This window comes from Calypte anna, chromosome 4B (assembly GCF_003957555.1).
Source record: "Calypte anna isolate BGI_N300 chromosome 4B, bCalAnn1_v1.p, whole genome shotgun sequence".
Taxonomy (NCBI): domain Eukaryota; kingdom Metazoa; phylum Chordata; class Aves; order Apodiformes; family Trochilidae; genus Calypte; species Calypte anna.
This window is the reverse complement of record NC_044249.1, coordinates 12,919,645-12,938,352: the sequence shown is the minus strand read 5'-3', so window position 1 is coordinate 12,938,352 and position 18,708 is coordinate 12,919,645. Positions and strand designations below refer to the sequence as shown.

The 18,708-nt window shown below is 40.2% G+C and overlaps 1 protein-coding gene across 1 annotated transcript in view; it reads right to left on the bottom strand.

Moving 5' to 3' along the window:
• Positions 1-14,166, bottom strand: part of SORCS2 (sortilin related VPS10 domain containing receptor 2) — a gene marked incomplete at its 5' end in the record, with an annotated part of 484,969 nt that extends 470,803 nt beyond the window's left edge. Inside the window, one exon of the mRNA XM_030450889.1 lies at positions 13,870-14,166. Coding sequence (XP_030306749.1) covers positions 13,870-14,166 — 297 coding nt within the window. The remainder of the gene's footprint in view (positions 1-13,869) is intronic.
• Between the last annotated feature and the right edge of the window lie 4,542 nt (positions 14,167-18,708).

Below are 18,708 nucleotides of genomic sequence, written 5' to 3'. Positions count from 1 at the left end.
TTATAGTGCCCTGAAAATTTTTATTATAGAACAAACCTGCTTTGCTGCACTACTGTTCCTGCATCAAAAGAGTAAGGGAGAAGAATAAGAGTAAGGTGGTTTTTTTTTCACATGTAGATGTCATAATGAAGTCTACTAAAACCGTGTATCATTATTCAGAATTACTAGTGTGCACATGGTTCAGAAGCTAAAAAAAGCAGCTACAAAATTACAAATAAAATTGGTTCTGCTTTGTTATCAGGACAAGCCTCATGCTGTTAGGAATGAAACATCCCTCCTAAAGCATTTGGGGCTTAAACACCTCTTAGCTAACATGGCAACTAGTATGGATGCAGCACTAGCCCAAGGTTCTGATCCAAAACACACTGAAGCCTACTATTGCTTTTTACAGCCTTTGGGTTCAGTAATAGTGTATGGAATACCATCACTCTCATGGTGAAGTCTTAGAAGAGTGCTATTCAGAATTTAGAAAAATGGGACTCAGCATTAGGGAGCCTCCCACAACAGGAAAGTGGTGAGGACTCAGGTCTCAATTCTCTCAGTTGAACTGATTACCTGTGCAAGAAGACATGCCGAAATCAATTCACTCATGGTTTCCCTCTATCTGCAGTGGGGGTAAGTTGATTGGGATATTATTTTCTCCAGCTGGTGTGCCTTTTATAAGTAACATGCAGACCCTCCTGATGCTGAACACACCAATACAGCAGCTAGAAAGATTAAATTAGCCAATAAACAGCAGAGAACTGAGAGAGAATAAGAAGACAAAGAAAGGAAAAAAAACCCCAAAAACCCCTAAAAAAACTAAAACCAAAACAAAACAAAACAAAAAAGAAAAAAAGAAAGAAAAAAAGAAAAAAGGAAAAAAAAAACACCAAGAAAACCCACCACCAACAAAACATCTGCTCCAGCTAACAATCTTGCTTCTTCTAGATAAAAACATTTAGGGAAAAAACTGAAGTGAAAAGCAGTACGAAGGACAGTGTGGAATTTAACATTTAAAACACAACTATTATGATGTTACTGGTTTCTCTCTACTTTTCCCCATTTCGTAGACTCCTACATATCTTCTTTTTCATTATTGTGAACATTTCACTAGCTGTAAGGCTAATCAAAGCTAAGAATCCTTCCACAATGGCTGAAATTTAAGTCAGTGAAATAGTGCTGCTCTTCTCTTGTTGAGAAACCTAATCAGGGCTTGAGCTCCCAAGAATATAGACAGTCCACTATAATTGAATGTTTTAACGATATCCTTCAATACAATATTAAAAATTTAAAGACAGAACTAGAAACCTTTATTTTTAAATCCTGAACTATTTGTAAGCAAGAATGAACAAAAAAAATGTTCAAAATTAACCTTCACCACTTCTTGAAAAGTAGGAAACTTCATCATGTCTGTTGAGTAACTGGCCTTGAAGTAACTTAACAGAAAAGGATTGATTTTCATTTTAATAGAATAATCAATTTTTACTGAAAAAAACCCAACCCTATCTTAATTATGCCATGCAAACCTGGAACAAGCTAACAATATTTCTTGTATGTATCAAAACAACTGTATTACACAGTATACCAGAAGATCACCCATTTTGAAGTCAAATACTGGGACAAAGACATTTTTTAATATTTGGAAAGGATGAAATATTTGAATACTCTCAGGTAAGCTTTCATAAATTAAAAATTAGACTCACTTTTTGATAAGAAAATATACAGTATTGGTTACGTAACAAGATAATAATGGCTTGAATTTTAAATTAATCTTGATGAGGTTTTTTTTATTTAATGAAAATTTACCCAATTTTTAATAACCAAGTAAACCAGTCAGGATACTTAGTACTTTTTCCATGTGATAGTACCATTATCCAACACTTTTAAAAAGATGCTTTAATGAATTCCATAAAAAACAAAAAGACATCTAAAAACTACTGTTGCTGTACATCTTTCTTTCAAGAAACAACATTCACTCAAGAGACACAGTACCTAAACTTCCCAAATGGGTGAGAAAATAATCATATTTCAAAGGAAGTACTTTGTAAATTATGTGTTGATAGGTCTGCTTATTATTTTATATAATTTGTTGGAATTTTAAAACTATTTACATCAATCTAGTAAAAAATGGTTTTGAGATTCTAAAATGTTCAGAAGCCACATGTTCAGAAGCTAAAATGTACAGAGCCACAAAATTTAAATCACTTGGAGAACATTTTGTATTCATTTGAACAATTTGAACTCATTTAGGTTTGGGAAAAGGATGATGTAATCAACAGAAACTCTGTAGTAGCAATTTTGACTGACTGCTGCATTTAAGTACATAAGCTCATTTTTCCTCACATTTTCATAGTTATAAACAAGGGATGTTTCTTGCACCTGAAATGCTTTTACAGTTACTCCTGAGCCACAAATTGCTGTTGGCCAGAAAAGCTGTCTGGGATCTGAGTCTGATGCTCTTCCCTAGATATCCACTGACCTAGCCTTGTACATACTTCCTTATGTTCTTCTTAGAAACCATTCCCACAAGACAGTATCAATTTCATGTTAGATAATAGCACTCTAAATCTTGCCATCTTTCATCCCATGAACTGTAGTGACTGCACAGCAAGCGCATTTTTATCAGAGAAACAGCTATGCCATAAACCAAGACCTTAGCACTTTGCTGCTTTTGACTCCCATATTTTTAAAGGCTCAGCTAAATCCACAGAGCTTGCACATATGAACTGCGGTTTCCCTCCTATGACAGTGACACCTGATCTAGTGGTAGATGTCCCTGCCCAAACAGGGGTGTTTGAATTAGATGATTCTTAAGGTGCCTTGCAAGCCAAACCATTCTATGAACCTACAATTTGCTGTCTTCCCTTTCTTTAGCTTGCATTTGTTCTCAAAAGAAGCGTCATTCATTTAAATTCCTGCAATAAGCAACAGCTTGTAAATACTTCCTTTCATTTAGAAGAAAAACAACTTATTGCCTACAGGTTGCAAAGAGTAATAATTAGGTACACTTGGCAAAGTCACATATCAGAATGACATCATCCAAATACCAGAATGACATGCACTTACATCTGAAAATAATGCAGACAGTAAAATCCATGGTAATAGACATATCAGAAGTTGTTTCGCTCACAATACCTCATTTCTGCATGAAATCTAACACTGAATAGATTACACTTATTTTTCAATTAAAACTGGATGTGCAGCAGCATAGTTCCAGTGATGGGCAATATACAAAATCTTATTAGGTGGCATGTGCAGACTACAGACCTGAGTGGCTGAAAACATGATTTTGAGTCTTTCGTATCTAATTACACTCAAACTCACCCAGCAACTTGACACAGAAGCAGTGTATTTCACTTCAATTCCCCAATCCGAAACTAACCCTAGCGTGAGATCACTCCACAAGCTATGTTGAGGCATGAAGTGAAATACGCTGCTCCTGGGCCACTTTCAGTTTAGATGATGTATTTTGGGGACAGTGGTGTTTTTTAACATCTGCTATTACTGTCCTCTAGAGCTACAGATACTGCTATGAATACAAGATTTCCTTAAGCAAAGCCACGCTGTCTGTCCAAACCTGCAGACATCATGTGACCAAGTGTGAACATCTATATTCAGTGGAATGGGAACTCCCAAGCCAATGACATACCTGTGTCATTATTAACCATGTCTTTGAAGATCATTTTTTCCAGATGGAATCAGGAAGATGATGCTATTTCAGCCCTCAGGGGTGGGAAAGGTGATTTAATACAGAGAAGGAAATGAAGGAAGAATAACAAAGACACACAAGAGACAGAGAAAAGAAAGAAAGAAGGGAGGAGGAATGAGAGACAGAAAAGTAACAAACGACAGACATAGAAGTTGCCTGAAGGGGAGCAGAGTTTCTAACTGACTGATAGTGACTGTGATAATCAGGTTCAGATAATAAATATAAGTGTATCTAGTTGTTTCAAAAATAAAAAGCTTGCATATTTTGTGCAAACTGTCTGTATACAATATACTGTGGATCAAAGACTGTGAACTCTTTATATTATTTCCTGGCACACAGTCTATGCCTAAATGTGAATTTCAGTGCTCTCATCTCTGCAGGCTTGACTTCTGAGCTACTGACCTCTGGGAAACATCACACTGGACTGAATCCTGCTCTCTCAGGAAGACTTGATATATATCACAAAATACAGCAATGCAATAACCAGGCTTGCTGGCAGTTTCTGCAAACAAGATAAAGATTATATCCTTCTCTAGCCTCACATTCCCATCTTCAGGAACAGGCTCTTTGCAGTCATAAACATTAGAGCCAAGATGTAATCCCTCACAATAATTTGGACATTGATTGAAACAGGAACGAGAGGGTCCTCTTTTCATGCAGCTTCAGTGTTCATAAAACGTCTCGTGCCTCGGCAGCACACACAAAAGCTGCTCGAACGTTCCTTAGTGTTTACTGACTGATCATGCCGAACCAAGTCTACCCGCTGACCAAGAAGTTTGCCTTTCATTCAGTTCTTAAGTTCTGCCAGCTCATGGCAGTTTAAGAAGTTTAAGTTTGATAAGTGTTTTTTTCTGCGGTCTTAACTAATTTAAAAAATAATTATTTTATAATGATAATTTAATAGCTAAAAACCTAGCTCTCACACTGATTACATATGGCAGCCCGATATCAATCACCTCCATCCTCTCCTCCAAGGTTTTTTTTAAGAGAAATTAAATATGGGGCACATGGTGCTTATACATTGAATATTAAAAATGCTGTCTCTTAGAGTTCTCCAAGAGCAATAAGATTATTACAAGGAATACCAAGATTCAAAGCTTTCTCAGTGTAGCCCACTTTATAAAAAAGCATTTGTTTTAAAGCAGTTGGAAGAGGAAGGAAGGAAAAGGAGATATTATTAGTGGCCCTCAGTTCTCCACACAGTAGCCTCAGAGAGATGCTGCATAAAGATGAACATATGCATTTCATTATGAACTGAAAACATGTTCATCGAGATACATTTTAGTTTTTAAGCAGAAGTGCCTGATTCAGCCTATCTGCAGGGAAATGCATTCCTTCTGTATCTTCCTTCACAGAAACTGGTGGGAGCCAACAGCTTAATCAGTGAATCACAAAGTGGGTTTCACAGAGCTATAAAAATGCTGTTCAGCTGATGTGCAACATACTTTCTAGCTTCTCATATTTACAGTGGTTTTAGACGGACTTTAAGAATACATCACGGTAGCTGATGCTTGTAAATTCACTTCTCCAACACTTTTTACAGTTTTCCCTTAACTCCAGTGAGCTTCCAAAGACCACGAAAAAAACAAATTTCATTAGGTGAATGGCAAAAAACCCCAAACATTAAATATATCTACATCATCTACTAAAACAAAGTTTTAACATTGTTGCTGCACAGAAACCAGAGAAATTATATTGTTTGCTAATGACCACATTAAAGTATTATGAATTATCTTTTAAAAATAACCGACAATTTACTGTTCTGTAATTTTCTTGTTAGAAAACACTGATAATCACAATGACTATAGAGAGATTAGAGGGAAGCCAGAAATTAACAATAATCTCTGTGTGTGTACGTTACTAAAACTGTGCCAGTCAAATAGGTAGGTACTATTGTATGCAGGCATTTTCCTATCCATATGCTGTAATTAAAGAACTAGTAAAAAAGAAAAGAAGAAAAGGAAAAGGAAAAGGAAAAGGAAAAGGAAAAGGAAAAGGAAAAGGAAAAGAAAAAGGAAAAGGAAAAGGAAAAGGAAAAGGAAAAGAAAAAGAAAAAGAAAAAGAAAAAGAAAAAGAAAAAGAAAAAGAAAAAGAAAAAGAAAAAGAAAAAGAAAAAGAAAAAGAAAAAGAAAAAGAAAAGAGAAAAGAGAAAAGAAAAGAAAAGAAAAGAAAAGAAAAGAAAAGAAAAGAAAAGAAAAGAAAAGAAAAGAAAAGAAAAGAAAAGAAAAGAAAAGAAAAGAAAAAAGGAAACTCCAAAGGCCAAAAATAAATGTTAGTGAAATAATTACTAGTCAGGAAGATGAAGAAAGGTACAAACACAAAGATTATTTTAGAATACCGGTAAGCAAGGACAGAAAAAATTGTGCTAAATACAGGTTACATTTCACTGAAAATGTTCTCAGTCTCATAACGTTAAGCCCGTTCAATGATCTTGAAGTGCCAGACTCTAGTCATTTAAATTAAACTGGACTACACGTTAAAAGGAACCCTGATCAAAACAAACATCAGAACAAGCAGAATGTTTGCATGACCTCTGAGAGCCTTTTCTTCTCTAATTCCTAGACCGTATAGTCAAAAGAACAAAGAAATGAGAGATGTGACTTTCTATGGTCCTGTCTGTTTTACTTTAATATCAAAGTGCCCAGTTTATTTAGGGCAATAGCAGTCCTTAGGGACAGGGAAATACTGCTGTACTCACACTGCAGGGAGGAAACTGAGGCACAAAATCACCAGTGTAATGCAAGTGCTACTTCAGGGGATATTGGTGAGGTAATTAGCAAAGTTCCTTGGTATCAGCTTCAATTTAACCCAAATAGCTGTTAATTTGGAACCTCACACTTTGCCTCTGACCAAGCTTCAGTTTTCCACAAGGTAACACTGAGAACATGGCAGGACTGCTTCAGAGCTCCCAGAGGTGATGATGGGGCTGTGCAGAGCATCACCAGCCCTGCAGGGGCTGCATGCAAATGCTCAGCCCTGCAAGGCTGCACTGTGCCTCTGCCCCTCTCCTCTTCCCACAGCAACCTCACCCCGAGCTGACCAACAGAATCCATAAACATGGGACTTCTCCATTTCATCTTATGAAAGCCATTGAGTCCAGCAAACATGTCAGCACACACCTACATCACTGGGCGTTTCCTGGAGCACAGTGACAACTGCTTGTGAAACATGTATTCTCACAGGAGAGGCCACTGCTCTCCTCACCCATGCAGAACAGCACCAGGGTTGAAGTACTCACCCAGCAGAATGGTCTAATTCCCCCTTCTGCACGAAGACCTGAAATACATGTCCTACCAGAACACAGACTCAAAACCCTTACTGCTAAAACTGTTGCATATTTTCTTTGGACACTACAGATCTAACAGATCTACTGGTTTGGGAATTTGGGGGAAAATTTTAGAGCTGCGCCTGTATTCCTGCACTGGGGTTGTGCAATACCCACGACAACACAGTCCTGATCCATAACTGAAACTCCAATAGCCATGCTACCATGGGTAAAAAGGGAACAACTACAGCAGCAATAAACTCCAGATATTTGGGTTAGGGATAACTTGAAATAAATTGTGTTTCACCAAAGTTTCTTATCTAGGCCCCTCTACAATAAGCTGAGAGATACAAACTTTCAGAAGTCAACTCAAACAAGGTTTTTTAAGTGCAGATGTTAACTTTGTCAGGGGAAGAAGGATCAGTCCGGGGACCATTTCTCTCTCCTTCTAATTGCAGAAGGCCAAGCAAGAATTTTGAAGCTGAAGTTAGACACAGCAATGGATCCCATCCACTATTTCATCCTAAAGTGGGTTTGTCTTTGGTGATTTGTTACGGCTTGAATTATTATTACTGGGGGAGGGGGTGGGGATGGGGATACTTGGTAAAGAATGTGATACTATGAGAATAAAAATGGTGAAGGATTATTGCATGTCAAGTTTCCTCCTGAGCTACTGTGAGCAGTCACATACTGCAGACTGCTAACAACGAACACTTTCAGCTTCTGCTTAAATGAATTTGCAGTTTCAAGAACTTGAGGATCTCACCTACCATGTACTCTAGATTCTCTCTCCTCATGCTATCATCCCATGTTCTTAATTGACAGAACCATAAAAATACTTCCTTTGGATATGCAAAGGGCTTGGCATAAAAACTTTGTAATCCAGGCAGTTTCAGGTTTTAAATTCATAAATCAGTACCCATCTCACAGAACTTCCCAGTTCAGCAGAACACTTAAGTGTTTTTCTGAAAAGCTCATAATTTTCCCCTTGTGTTCTTTTAAAAAGAACCTACTGGTCTATTGAATTTTAATAAAATCAAAATGGATGTCCTCATCAGTAGATTTCTAACATTGTCAAGTTTAGGAAGAATGCGTTATGTTCCCACTGTGATCTGTACACCTGCCGTCAACAGCCTAAACTTGTATCTAATGATTGATATTAGGCCAGATTTGGTTTATCACTCATCTAATACATGAGCAGCATAAGAGAGAGGATTTCAATCCAGTGTCTGTCTTTAGTGTTCACTGTCATATTTCCTCTTGGATTTAAACTTTGGGAGTCCATCCCAATGTTGACACAGCAGTGCCTACTCACACTAAGACTGCTCCGAGCTTGCTTCTAAGCAAACTAGATAACACCAGTTAAATCAGCTAACCAGGTATGACAGCAGGAGGATTTTCAAGCATGTCTGGAACATACAGGTACTAGTTAAAGTGCATATCAATTTTAAGTGTTTCGTAGAGGATGAGAAGAGAGGCTCTCGCTTTTCTTCTGTATCTGAAAATTTCCCAGCTATGGAGGGAGAAAGCTCAGCAGGCAACATGACTAGGAAGCCGTATGGCTGGAAGAGGGAAAACAGGGAATGATAGAAGCAAACAAACTAAGCAAGCCATAAACTTTGTATGATAAAAAGAAAAAAAAGAAAAAAAAAAAAGTTGAATTCCTGAGTTTTTTCAGTTAGCTTAAATTCACTCTGCTTTCCTGCTGTTCCATTCAAATATGATTATTTGGTTTGGTTTCGGTTTGGTTTTTATTGCACTATCATCTTCAGGAATTAAAAAAAAAAAAATCTTCCTATGGGAAATCTGCCTTTCACTTTGTAATATATCTGCCATTTATCAAAGGTCTGAACTACCAGGATTTTTGACCTCATGTCCCCCTTTATCTTCATAAAAAGTAGTGCAGCTACTCTGGAGAAACATCACCAAAACATTACCACATATAGACTTTTGCCCAATTTGAATAGATAATTACAATTACTCATTCTGCTACAGTTATACTGAAGTCAATGCTTTTTATAGATCCCCTCAGCAAAATTTATTGCCAACTGAACAAAATATAAATCCAATTAAATAAAATATCTGCCAGAAGGATCCATTTGGTGATCACTGAGCTCTATAAATCATATATGGTGAAACTGTATCACAAAGAGTTTTAAAATTAAATGAACTATCTGTACGTCAAATATAGAAGAGTCTAGATCAAATTAAACTTGTGTGAGTAGTGACTTCTGTAAATGTGCAATAAACCTTACTTTCTGATAAGGTGTTGCTAAATATTAAATCTGAAAAAAAATGTATATTTATGTTTATTTTCCAAAATGGAAAGCTACGTGTTTCTGAGGGATTATGATATACATTTAGTCAACAAAAAACTGCCACCGTGGACTTCATTTTTTTTTACAGCAAACAAAAAAGGAAATACTGATACCATGAAACTGCATACTTTGAACAAGTTGGCTCAAGTCCTGTTCACAACACTTTAGCAGTCTTAACACAGCATGAAGAGCAGCTCATGAATCAAAACCAATTGTGAATACAAGTCTTATTCTCCCTGCATTTCTTTTTTGGCTTTGATTCTATTTGGTTTTTTTATCAGCTATTGTTAATGCACAATGGGAATTTCCAGGAGGGTCAAAAGGAATATAGTTTTGCAAAGTTGTTGACCTAGTAAAAAAAAAATCTCCTGGGATGAATATAAGGAAAAGTAGTTTTTTTTAAAAGCTGTCATCAATTGACTATCCTACCCCAAATCTGAAAGAGTAGTGTATTTATAATAAATTCAGCTTAACACAGAAAGGGGCTCTTTCTGTATGCACACTACCTGTACATATGCTGGTTCACAATTCCGTGTTATCTATAAGTTATGGTAATGTCAGTCACTAGCCCTTACCAGAGCAAATGGTGCACTGCACCACCCACCTGTCACATCTTCATCTGATGATATTTTAAGACAGGGAAGGAAATTAGTTCCACTTGTATGAAGCTTTGTTTGGAAGTAACAGTACAGAACAGATTTCTGTGAGCGTAAGGGACAGAGAGCAGAAATACTAATTGTAGGAATTCACTAAGCAGATACACTCTTGATGTTACAAGGACTACCTTTGCAAGACTTGTATCACTAGTGATGATTTAACTCTGCATCCCACTGTTAGTAAAGGTAGGGGACATGCTTACCATTTATGGTATTTATACATAATTATTAGAAGATAAAATAAAACTATTAAGGACACAAAACAGGAAGAAATCTACATACCTCCCTGCACATTTATCTCTTGACAAAATGAGGAAATGTAACACTATCTTCCCAGTTACTGAAGCTCACTTTACAATCAGTGCAATCATACACCCTGCTGAGCTATCAAATCCACCATTTCTCTAATTCTCAAAACTAACAGCATTATGAGAGGATGATAAAGTACATATCAGACTTCTACAGTTCAGAAGAGAAGGGAGAGGAGAGATGACTGATTTAATTTATAGTCTCCTTAGTTTCTTTCAAGGCATCTGATGCCACTAAAAAATCACATGCTTCTATTATTGTGACACAGGAGGATTTACAAGACTTAAGTTTTTCTAAGATCCATATGCACATCAACCTAACCTCTGCCCCCTTCAAATGTATTTATTTGCCCTTGATCCACACGAGTACTCCATGGTGGTAACTTCAATGAACTATTCATGCAGGTGAACATCCCTCAAAGAAGCATCTGCCCTCTCTACTTTTATGGTTATTAATCTCTCTATCATGGAGCTCAAAGGAATAATCCTACTGCATATTTCTTCTTCATTTATTTTACTAGGTGAGGTGTTTAAGAGGATATATGGTCATCTGGAGCTCATCACTGTCAAATTTTCAGCCATGCAGCTGTAAAGGATAAAGGAACTAGTTTAGCTCCTTCGCTTACGAAGTGCTGAGTATCTCCAATGAGGTGCCAAATGTGTGTGGTGACACTTCAAGATTGCTTAGTACCTCCGGTTTGCAGGGCCTGATCCAAAAGCACACAGTTAAAAATGACAGTCGTCCCCTTGACCGTAATGCAGTTGGGGCAGAAGAGCATTTCATGGCTCAAGCCTGTGCTTCTGAAGCAAGGCAAGATTTACCACAGCATTAAGAATGCAGAGTAAGGTGCCAGATTTGAGAAGCACCGGATCTTTGTGTTCTTACCTCCAAGTACTTAACACAGAGTTAAATAAAAAAATATACAAGCAAACATTCAAGACTAACCTAAATATGTTTTGGATCAAGTATGTATTTGCAATTGTTTTAATCTCTCATACATAGAGGCAACAAATTCTCCCCAAGCCTTTTAAGCCCATTCCACTTCCATTTGGCTTCATGTATTTATTTTATTTATTTAAAAATGTAGAATACAATAAAATAAAAATGTACAGACTGTCTTCACAAATCATTTTTCTCTGGAAGCCTTTGTTAAAATCAGCTCTTCAACTGGACACATGCAATAAAACAAAACTAACAAAAAAAGAAGGTGCAAAAAATGCTGACAGTCATACTACAAAACATCCAGTGCAAAAAGACCAGTTGTTCTCATTTGGGCTAAGGCAACAAAGAGTCTTTCATTACTACCTCACTTGTTCAAATACAGTCTTGCTTGACAATAGTCACCTTATGGTAGGCAGAATAAGCAACATCCTTTTCAAGTAACTCTACCAAAATATTTTATACTCAATTTATAAGTAGAGAATGTTCGCAGGTATTAATGATTAAATTATCATTCTGCAAGACTGAATTAGGAGATATTACCTAAGGCAAAACAAAACAAACAAAAACAAAAAAAACAAACCAAAACAAAACCACAAACAAACAAAAAACCCCGAAGTTGCAGCCAGCAAAAGCTGTAACCATTTTCATTTATTCAGACAGTTGCCACTTTTTTCACTTTTGAAGAGACTACTTGGTAGTATTCTAGCAAGTGAACTGTAGCATACTGTGAAAAAATAATAACATAGCAACGCAAGCCCCCACTGCAGCATCTGTTACTAAATCTATGCAGAGAGGTGAGGAGAGACCACTAGTTATCAATGTGGATTAGCTAGGTTCTACTCTATTCTGTTTAGAGTACAGAGATCTCTGCATAAAAGCTGTTGCTTGCCTTTTATATAAAAAAAAAATTAATTGATGCCAACTTTTTAATACTGAAGTCTTCAAGGAAGTAGTCCTAACAGCCTGCAAGCACTATCCACAAAAACCGGTAGCAATCTAAACGCAGAGAAATGGAGGAAGGACAGAATCAGAATAGCTGATGCTGCTGATTTGCAACATTTTCTTTTCAAATAAAATGGTCATCACCTTACACTTCCTTCCTGAGCAAATCAAAAACTGCCTTTGAAAGTGTCAAGGTTTTTGTTGCTGATTCCTACTCCAACACTTGATTATACAAGAACATTAACACAAGTGCTCAGCCTTACTGAGGGAATCACTGCATCCTTACCCTTGGAGCCTTAGCAGCTCCACATCCTGGGTGACTCCCTATCAGAACAGGCAAAAAACAAGACTTGATAACCTAAGAGAAGGATGATAATTCACATACTTACAAGAAGTACAGCATAAGCTCTCTGAACTGAGACAAGTTCAAGTAAACTTTATATCAAATTCACAAGTTCAATCAGAGTCGGATCTTAGCTGAACTGTAGTAAAAACACTCAAGAGCTTCCCACAAACACTAAAATCCTCCAGAAGAAAGGTGATCTTGAGCCTTCATAATGATATATTCCTGTCTATGAAGTTACACAGACAGTGCAAGGTGCTATGTAATATTTACCTATGACGTTTGCTGTTCTGATATAATGTTTCAGTGAAGGATAAGTTACAAGCAGCAAAACTCTGAAACCACCCGAGCAAGTACACAACCATTAATGGGTCGATACCCAAAGAAATGAAGACTTGCTGAAACTGAAAATGAGTTTAAAATAATTTATGGGTGTTCACCAAGAGAGCTGCTAATATAGATAATAACAAAGGCAAGGCACACTGCTCTACCTACGAAGAGTTGTTAACACTGATGCTCTTGTGCAAAAAAAACACTTGCCCCAGCGCGTGATTTTTATCTATCGATGAGGCAACAAAAATCCTTAGAGACCTGCTGCTCCTATTCCCAGACTTCTGGGGAAATCGCTCTCCCTCCCCCCTCCCCCAAAGGCGGAATGAAGCCCCGGGCCATGCCGGAGAGAAGCCCTCCCCGGCCCCAGCTCCCTCCCGGCAGCGCCCGCGCCTTGGCGGAGGATCCGCCGCGGGCCCGACCCGCTCGGCGCTCCGGCCCCTCACATCCATCTCAAGCCTGGGGCTGCGCTTTATCTGGTTTTTGTTTTGTTTTGGGGTTTGTTCTTTCCCCGGCGCTTCAGAAAGCAGAGCGCGGCGCAAGATTACAGTGGAATGACCGAATCGAAGTGAATCGACTCTTTAAAGTGGGACTTGATGTGGGGCTGGAGATCAGACCCGCGCCGCAGCTTGCTCCCTGCCTCTCCTTTAACCGAAGCCCCTCGCTCAGCCCCTGGTGCAGCACGCCTATGGCACACGGACACCGCCTGGTCGCTCCGGGGCCAAGCCCTGCTCCTCACAGCGCGGCGCACCCCGCGCATCCCGCCCTCTGCAAGATGCGCGCTCACAAACTTCCCAAACTTCTGAGGAACTGTCAGAGGCTGCGCGGGGCCAGCCCGACCCCGCCAGCGCACCTCACCGGCTGTCGGGCCGCTGCTCTTCCCCAGCGGAGCCCGCGGGGTCCCCCGCGCCCCGAGCCGAACACCGTGCAGCAAGAGCAGCGCGACCCGGCCGCACCTAACGCGGGGGAGAGCAGGCGGCTGCGCCCCGGGAGCTGGGACAGCAACGCAATGATAAGGGCAGGGGTAAGGGTCGGGACCCCTCCAACCCGCCCGCACTGCCCCTCGCACTCACGCTGCTGTTCTCGCCCGTCCAGTGCACCATCGCCTGGTTGTGAGACGCGTCCCCTTTGAGCACGAAGGAGGTGCTGATGAGGGAGACCTGCTCCCGGGCCGCCGACGAGGATGCTCTCCTGGAGCGGCTGCCCTCCGCCGCCGCCCCGCCACCGTGCCGCGGCTCGGGAGGGCTGCGCGCCCCGCGGGTCAGGGCCCCGGGGCGCGGGCGGCCGTTGGGCTCCGCGCTGCGCAGCGCGGCGGCGGCGCCCACCAGCAGCAGCAGCAGCAGCAGCGGCGGCGGCGGCGGCGGCAAACGGGCGGCCCCGCGCGGAGCGGCAGCGGCAGACACGCGTGGCCCGCCGTGCGCCATGGTCGCTCTCCGGCGTGGTAGTGACAGGCGGGGAGGTGGCGGGGAGGGAGACACCGCGGCGGAGGGCGGGGGCGAGGGAGGGAGGGTTGTAACCGGAGCGGGGCTCGGGCGGCAGCGGCGTGCGCGGGGCTGCGCGCCCAGCCGGGGCGCCGCCGCCATCTGCTGGCCCGCGCCGAAACGTCGGGCGGTGGAGCGGGGAGGGGGTCTGGTACACAGGCAGGGTCAAGGGGAGGAGATGATTTTCCAAAGCGCCCGGAGCAAAATTCGCGCAGCTCCTCAGGGCGGGTGCGCTGCCGGCCGGCTGAGAGTCGCTGGGGGCGAGCACGCAACTTCTGCCACTGCCGGCACTGGGGAGCTCTGTTTTGGCCGTGACTCCCAGGAGGCTGCGGTGAGAGAGTCAGAAGTGTCTGTCAGATGCTGTCAGCTGAGGAACAAATGAGACAGGTGCAAAAGCACAGTTCTTGTGATTTGACTTCCGCGGAGGATGGGAGTCCGTCCTTCCTTCTGCCCCTCAGTTCCTAAGAAGCTGTCACTGCAGTGGCCGCAGCCGATCCCTAATCCCCGTATGGCCAGCCCCGAGGATGTGAACCTTGTAACTTGTGACTGATGAATAGCAGCAGAAAGAACCGCTCAGGGCAGCGTGGTCACTGCCAGGAAGGGCGATGGCTGGGTCTGTGTCGTCTGACGGAACTCACACCAGAGGGGTAAAGCGGCGTAAGAAGGCTTGGGCATCACAGACGGGATGGTGCTCTTCCTGCCCCGCTGCCGTGTAACTGCGAATAAATTAGGGCTTGTAAAGTGGCTTTGTGAGAAAGCAGGCTTAGAGTCCTCGGGTAACGGGTTAGCAGGGACCTCAGAACTTTTCCTGGTTCAACCAGATGCACAATCCAGTTCTGATTCTGCATCTGAATCTAACTTCGCAGTAAGATAATGCTGAGCAGGCCTAAATGTCACAAAATACTCTTGAAAGGCTTTCAGGGGTAGTAATGACAACATCTACAGGCAAGATGCTAGCTGACAACTAATGGATAAGATCTGGGATGGGCAAAACCAAGGTGAGTAAAGTTAGTAAAACAGCTTTAGTTGTAATCTGCTTTTACCCCAATGGCCTAGAAAATTAGGATTACAAAGGCTTTTCTAGGAAGATTAATTGAAAAAATAGAATCCACTGGTTTAACTACACTGTTTACAGGCCTGGGATGGCTACCATAATGACCTAAAGTAACCTGGTTATCCTAAATTAATGTAAAAATGACTTTCAGCAAGCTATCCGATTACACTGTAATTAGCTGTACACCTTCAGTACTAATAGACCTCTGGTAACTTGCCCTGTTATTACAGTAATGGCTGAAACTATAAGGAAGCTTCAAATTCAGTATGACTCCCACATTTCAAAAGGAATAAAGCTTAATATTAATATTTTTTTTAAACTAATCCCATGTGCTTTTTGCACAGCTCCCATTAACATCCTCTTTCAGAGTACCAAGTGCAGCCTCTGCACAGCCTTCCCCTCTCGTCCCTTCAGTACAGTGCCTAAATTAACAGAATAAACTGCCCCTCCTCTGAGAACCTCCAGTTGCTGGTTTTGGAGATCCTGCCCCAAACACCCTGCCAACAGCAAGACCTGGCCCAGGTCACCAGAAGCTGTTTCTGGGACTCTTGCAAGAGGTTGTACATGAAATTCAGTCCCAAAGCACTTCACATCTTATGCAAAAAGCAAGTTTTGGGTTTTTTTTCTCTCCCAAATCTTAGATTTCTGGAGTCAATGCTGAAAGCTCAGGAGGCCTAGGAGAAGTTAGAGGGAGCTGTCTAAAGGAAGTAAAATATGAGAATGAGATGGGAATGATCTTTGCATGTAGCTAGTTTCCTCAGTCTTATACCTATGAAACCCTTATTATTATTGGGAAGTCAATAATGTTCAATGACATCATGGCCTATCTCCCATGAAACTGTGAAGATTATTCAACATCTGAAGAGCAGCCTGAAAATACCTTGAGTAGATGGAAGGGTCTGAGTCCCTAACAGATCAAAACTGGCATACAAGCACTAATATTTCTCTGGAATTAATACAGTTGGATTTTGTCATGCTTGTGTCATTTGCATTCACCATTGTGTTCAGAGGGTAGGGCTCCCAGTGAGCTGCAGATAAGAGATAACAACATCCATACTCCTAAGAATCAAACTCTTGTCAAACTCTTGTCAAACTCTTTGGATCCATCAGTAACTCTCACTTCGCACAATAAGACTGAAAACCAAGTAGCTCTAGAACTACTGGATGCTGATTTTCTCCAGTCTTGAATCTCACAGTAAACTTCAAGGTCTGATGGAATCTTTTTCTACAGTCAGAATATTTTGCTCATGTATCTTCACAGGAACCTAACAAATTCACTGATAAAGTCCTCTTGTGTGCCCAATCACAAACCTTACCATTTATTTTTGTGACCTCCCCCTGTTTGCAGATACTTGAAATTGCCTTACAGGTTCACCAAGGTGGATGGATAGACATACAGACTGATTGCACAGGCCTTTTATTCTTAGGAAAGCCAATTAAAAATCTCACCTGAAGGATGCTGAACTGGAGATAAATGGATGTAATTCTTATGTCTCTGAATGAATTGTGAGATTTCAGTACATGGGAATGATTCATTCAACCTACCACTGCACTTTTCACTAACTGAAGCCCTTACTATCAGGCTCTTAAGAGGTCAAGGACTAAATTAAAACAATGGTAAGTGGTTTTCCTCCTTTAGAGATGATCATAACAAAGACAGATACGTGAGCAAAGCCATCAAAGTATTTGCAACATCTCCTGTGCCTGCAATAGACATTCTCTGGATAGATAGAGAACTTCTGCCACTGAGTGAAAGGCTTTTACCTGACCACTTCTTCAATGGCTTTTGAAGCTGTTTTTACGTCAACCAGATAAATACACACTGAATCTTCCATTCTAATAAATAATTCACATTTAATATATCAGTAATTGATGATAAAATGTAGTTGTAGTCTAGTGACAGGATAACAGCAATACCTGTGTTGCATTAGATTACTAATGTGTACACTTAATGACAGTAAAGTTTCAAAATACAAGTTTTGAGCCAATTGGATGAGAAGGCTGAAGTTTACAAACATGGAAAGGAAGTTTAATTGTATAACTCCCACGAATGTAATTCAAGGTCCTGTAGCTAAATCACCTAAGAGGTAAAACCATGTACTTTTATTGTCCAAAGTCAGGGGACCACATCACAGATCAGGGTACAAAAAGGGAAAACAAAGATCAATCAAGCTTCACATAAATGTTTTGTTATGCAAAGGACAATCAAAATAACATATTTAGAGTCCAAAGCATAGCCAGAATACTTAATTACTTCTTACTCTGTTGAGCCTATTCCAGCTGAAATGCTAACAGAAGATAACAGAATTGCTGCTGATTTTTTTAGGTTTGTTACATCAAGTATGTTAATAAATGAAGGAAGCTGATTTACAGACCAGTGTGTATAAATTTGTCTAGAAAGCCCAAGCATGCTAAGCAATGTGAGACCAATTCTGAGAGGTGAAAAGGTTTCCCAGTTTCAAAGCTTTTTTAATTGAAACTTCTTAAGTGTTGCCAAAAAGCTTGTTTAGAGTTGAAGGACTCCTAAAACAGACTTCCCTAAACTTCTGCCACCTGTAAACTGGCTCAGCAAATATGCACAGGCAAACAAAAAGACAATAACCTAGTATAAAACACCTCTAAGAACAGAAATAGAAAAAGCTTGACAAAGAATTAGTATGTTGTAAATCCGAGGCAAGTTTCTTCCTGTTAATGTCAGAATTACTAGTGCTATTCTAATAAGTCTTACATTTTTATTGACTGTCAGATTATATTAAGATTTAAAAAGCTTCAATTAACCTACTTCATATTTACCATGTTCATTTCTGATCAAACCCAGAAAGTATTACAGAAAGCTGTGAGTTTGGCTTAAGCAGTAACCAAGATGCAATGCTAATATTTCTTTTGCTACCAGGTGTCCAAAGTACTTTTGCAAAAAAATATACGGATATGTTTATGTTTCATACAGCATTATTAGGTTGATTACTGCAGATGCACAACATAGTAGAAAATCACACAAGAACTGTCCATTTAAGCACTCTCCTTATGGATTTCTTACCTTTTTTTTTTTTTAATTATTTGATCAAGATGCATTTAGGATACCTTATTCTATCATTAGATATAAACCAATTTCCATTTACATTGTGTTTGTTAACAGCATCATTAAGAACAGAGTGACCTGCAGGGTTTTAGACAAAATGCACATGCATGAATAAAACTTCATCTCACAAGTCTTTTCAAAATGCCTGACACCAAAATAGCCTTATTACTCACTTTAACCACATTCTAAGATAACTTAATAAATGGCAAAGCTTTATTGCTTTGTTACCTAGTTAAAAAAAACCCTTCTTTTGTGTTAAATGCATATTACACATAATGCCATACCCTGATTTCCCTTA